This window comes from Lactuca sativa, chromosome 3 (assembly GCF_002870075.4).
Source record: "Lactuca sativa cultivar Salinas chromosome 3, Lsat_Salinas_v11, whole genome shotgun sequence".
NCBI classification, from domain to species: Eukaryota; Viridiplantae; Streptophyta; class Magnoliopsida; order Asterales; family Asteraceae; genus Lactuca; species Lactuca sativa.
Genome location: NC_056625.2, coordinates 253,134,319 through 253,138,041, shown reverse-complemented (window position 1 = coordinate 253,138,041; position 3,723 = coordinate 253,134,319). Strand labels below are relative to the sequence as shown.

The 3,723-nt window shown below is 38.2% G+C and overlaps 1 protein-coding gene across 1 annotated transcript; it reads left to right on the top strand.

The window, feature by feature from the left end:
* Nucleotides 1-1,243: 1,243 nt before the first annotated feature.
* On the top strand, nt 1,244-2,466 carry LOC111896452 (uncharacterized mitochondrial protein AtMg00810-like). Its single transcript, XM_023892444.1, has 2 exons — nt 1,244-1,408; nt 2,083-2,466. Exons 1-2 carry the CDS (start codon nt 1,244-1,246, stop codon nt 2,464-2,466), a joined length of 549 nt encoding a protein of 182 aa, XP_023748212.1.
* The last annotated feature ends 1,257 nt before the right edge of the window (nt 2,467-3,723 follow it).

Here is a 3,723-nt window from a genome sequence, read left to right as displayed (position 1 = left end):
TGGCACCGAAGGCTCTCACATCTCAACTTCAAAGATATCAATAAACTCGTACTTAGTGATCATGTGCGAGGGCTACCATTGATAAAGTTTGAGAGGGATCATCTATGTGCGGCCTGGGAACTAGGGAAGCAAAGAGGAAAGCGTCAGTTAGCAATAAAAAACACTAAAGTGATCGAGCCACTTGAGCCTTTACATGTTGATCTCTGTGGCCCATCTACCATCGAAAGTATTGGTGGTAACAAGTACATTTTATTTATTATTGACGATTTTCCAGATTTATGTGGGTGTATTTTCTTAAGTATAAATTAGAAGCCACATCTAAGCTCAAGGAATTTATAAAGCAGATCGAGCTTCAACTACAAAAGCTGGTTCGTAACATTCGCAGTGACAATGGATCGGAATACAAAAACCAAGCGTTTGAAGAATTCCTGACCGAAAAAGGAGTAGCTCACAATTTTTCAGCTCGTTACAGTCTTCAACAGAACGGGGCGTTGAAAGGTGAAACCAATCTCTATTTGAAGCTGTGAGAACCATGCTATCATTTGCGAACCTGCCACTCTACTTTTTGGCAGAAGCTATTGGCACAACCTGTTTCACACAAAACCAATATTTCCTGAATAAACGATTTTCCATTACCCCTTATGAAATTCTTAATAAAAGAAAACCTAATGTTAATTTTCTTCCATGTATTTGGTTCTAGGTGCTTCATCTTTAATTCTAAGGAACAAAGGAACAAATTCGATGAGAAAAGCTTACGAAGGAATTTTCTTGGGGTATTCTTTAACGTCGAAGGCATATTGGATTCTAAATGAAAGATCAAAAAGAATCGAAGAGACTTACTATGTCACCTTGATGAAACTTATCTTAAGAAGTATCAGAAGGTCGACTCCCAATTAGAGGAAATCTTTCCCGTGAAACATCCAATAACAATTCCTCTCTCTAGCCTTTATGAGGAATTCATGAACCTCTTTGACGAACCTGACAAGGCGATCTCTTCAGAATCCAAGGAAGCAGATAAAAAAGAAGACGAATTGAAAAAGATTATTGATGATGCTACGAAAGATATGGAACATGAGCAGCCCACTCCGAAAGACTCTAAAATTCCATCTCAATCACAAGCTGTGAATGCTACACCACAGGGGGAGGATTTTTATTCAACCTCCTCACCTCATACACATGTTCAGGGTGAGAATGAAACCCCTTATATCAGCTTAGAACCACCATCCAGGGGGAGGATTCAACTATGAATGAAGAGCCAACTCCATCATTCGAGGGGGAGAATGAAAATACGAATGATGATTTGGATGATCAATCTGAATTTGAAGAAATAAATGTCGAATTGGATCCATATTATGATCCAAACTATCCTCATCTAACCAAATGGACTGGGGATCATCCCAGAACACAAGTAATCGGAGAAGCCTTTGCAGGAGTTCTTACAAGGGCATAACAAAAGGCGAAGAAGACTGCATTCTTATCTAAAGTGGAATATTACATGTTTAATTCGTTTATCTCCAAAATTAAACCCAAAAATGTTCAAATTGCTGTTGATCATTCTAATTTGGTGCATGCAATGCAAGAGGAAACATCCGCACCAGTATCAAGGCTGGAGTCAGTTCGCATCTTCCTGGCATATACATAACATAAGCACTTTGAAGTCTATCAAATGGACGTTAAGTGTGCCTTTTTGAATGGGGAATTAGAAGAAATAGTGTATGTGGAACAACCACTAGATTCATGAACGAAAAATATCTGAACCACTGTTACATTCTTGACATAGTGGTCTATGGTCTGAAGCAAACTCCACGAGCCTGGTATGAAACTCTTATTAGATTTTTAAAACAGTCTAAATTTAAACAAGGCTCGGTCGACCCAACTTTCTTTCACAAGAAAGATGGTAACCATTTGATAATTGTGCAAATTTATGTTGATGACATCATTTACGGATCTACTAATCCTAGATTAACTATTGAGTTCCGAAAGTTGATGGAAACTAAGTTTAAGATGAGCTCAATGGGTCAGATTAACTTTTTCCTTGGTTTGAATATAAGACAAAGTCAAGAAGGAATATTTATCAATCAGGAGGCTTATATGAAGACCTTACTTGCGAAGTTTGTTATGGTGGGAGATTTGAAGGTGAAGGTTCCAATGGGATTCAGAACTAAGCTAACACCATCTTTGGACAAACCAGCTGCAAATATGACACTCTATCGTCAAATGATTGGGTCATTGATGTATTTAACAGCTAGTCGTCTAGAAATTATGATATCTATTTGCTATTGTGCTAGGTTTCAAGCCAACCCTCATGAACACAACATGACCGTTGTGAAGAACATCTTCAGGTATCTAAAACGAACATCCTCTCTTGGAATTTGGTACCCATCTAGTTCAGGGTTCTTTGTACAAGAATTCTGTAATGTTGATCTCGGAGGTTGCGATCTTGATCGCAAAAGTACAACTGGATAGAGATGCACAAACCTAGGATCCGATCCGATCCGGTCAATAATCCGATCCGGTCAACAATCCGATCTGGTCCAATCCGATCCGAATCCGGTCAAAATCCGATCCGAATCTGGTCAACAATCCAAATCCGATTTGAAACCGGTTTGATCCGAATTTTGTTAGCTTTTACCAAATTTTCTGACGGTTTAAGAACCGGTTTTGTAGAATCCGGTTTGTGATCCAGGGGTTAATCCAATTTCGAGTCCGGAAAGCCAAACCGGTTTGAATCCGGTCACCGGTTTAATCCGATCCGGTTTAGTCAAAACCGGTTTTGACCGAAACCAGATTTCGGATCGATCGGTTTCATTTTGAGGATCCGGATTTTGTGTGGATCTCTAAAACTGGAGGATGTCAATTTCTTGATGACAAACTCGTCAGTTGGCAATCAAAGAAATAGACCTGCGTTTCCCTATCAACCACCATAGCTGAATATATTGCGGCCGCCTCCTGTACCTCGCAGGTGATATGGATTCAAAGTCAGTTAAGGGACTATGGCATAAACATGAAAATAATACCCTTACACCGCGATTCTGAAAGTGTCATTCGCATCTGTCACAAACCAGTGCAATACTCCAAAACCAAACACATCGCACTGAGGTATCACTTTATTAAAGATCACGTGGAAGATGGAAATGTTGAGATACAATTTGTTAGATCTGCTGATCAACTGGCCTACATCTTTACTAAATCCTTACCAAAACAAACCTTTAATTGCATTCTTCAAGGCTTAGGAATGATTGAAGCTGAATCCGTTCCGAAACCACCTTCGCACTGGGAAAAGTATTGATTGAACTGCGAATGGGTGCGAATGCTCGTAGTAATTCATAGTCAACTGTTCATCCGTGAAATTTCATAGTTATTCGTAGTCTACTGTTCATCCACGAATGCTCGTAGTGGCTCGCAGTCCATTGTTCATTCGAAGGTTCGAAGCTTCTTGTATACTTTTGTATATTTGATGTGTTTTTACTTATTTAAATTTTCTGTTTTTATTTCTTTTCAGAAAGTTCAAAATCCAAAAATATTTTATTACTTTATGTTTGTATTTCCTTTTCAGAAAATTCGAAAATCCAAAAATACTTTCTATTTATTTTTTTATTGTATATAACATCAAAATTAATAGATAATTGAGCAAGACGAACAAATTATATCATGATAATCTCAATTACGAATGATGAGGCAGGTATTGAATTTCTAATCTTTACACTAGTTAGGTGTCATTAG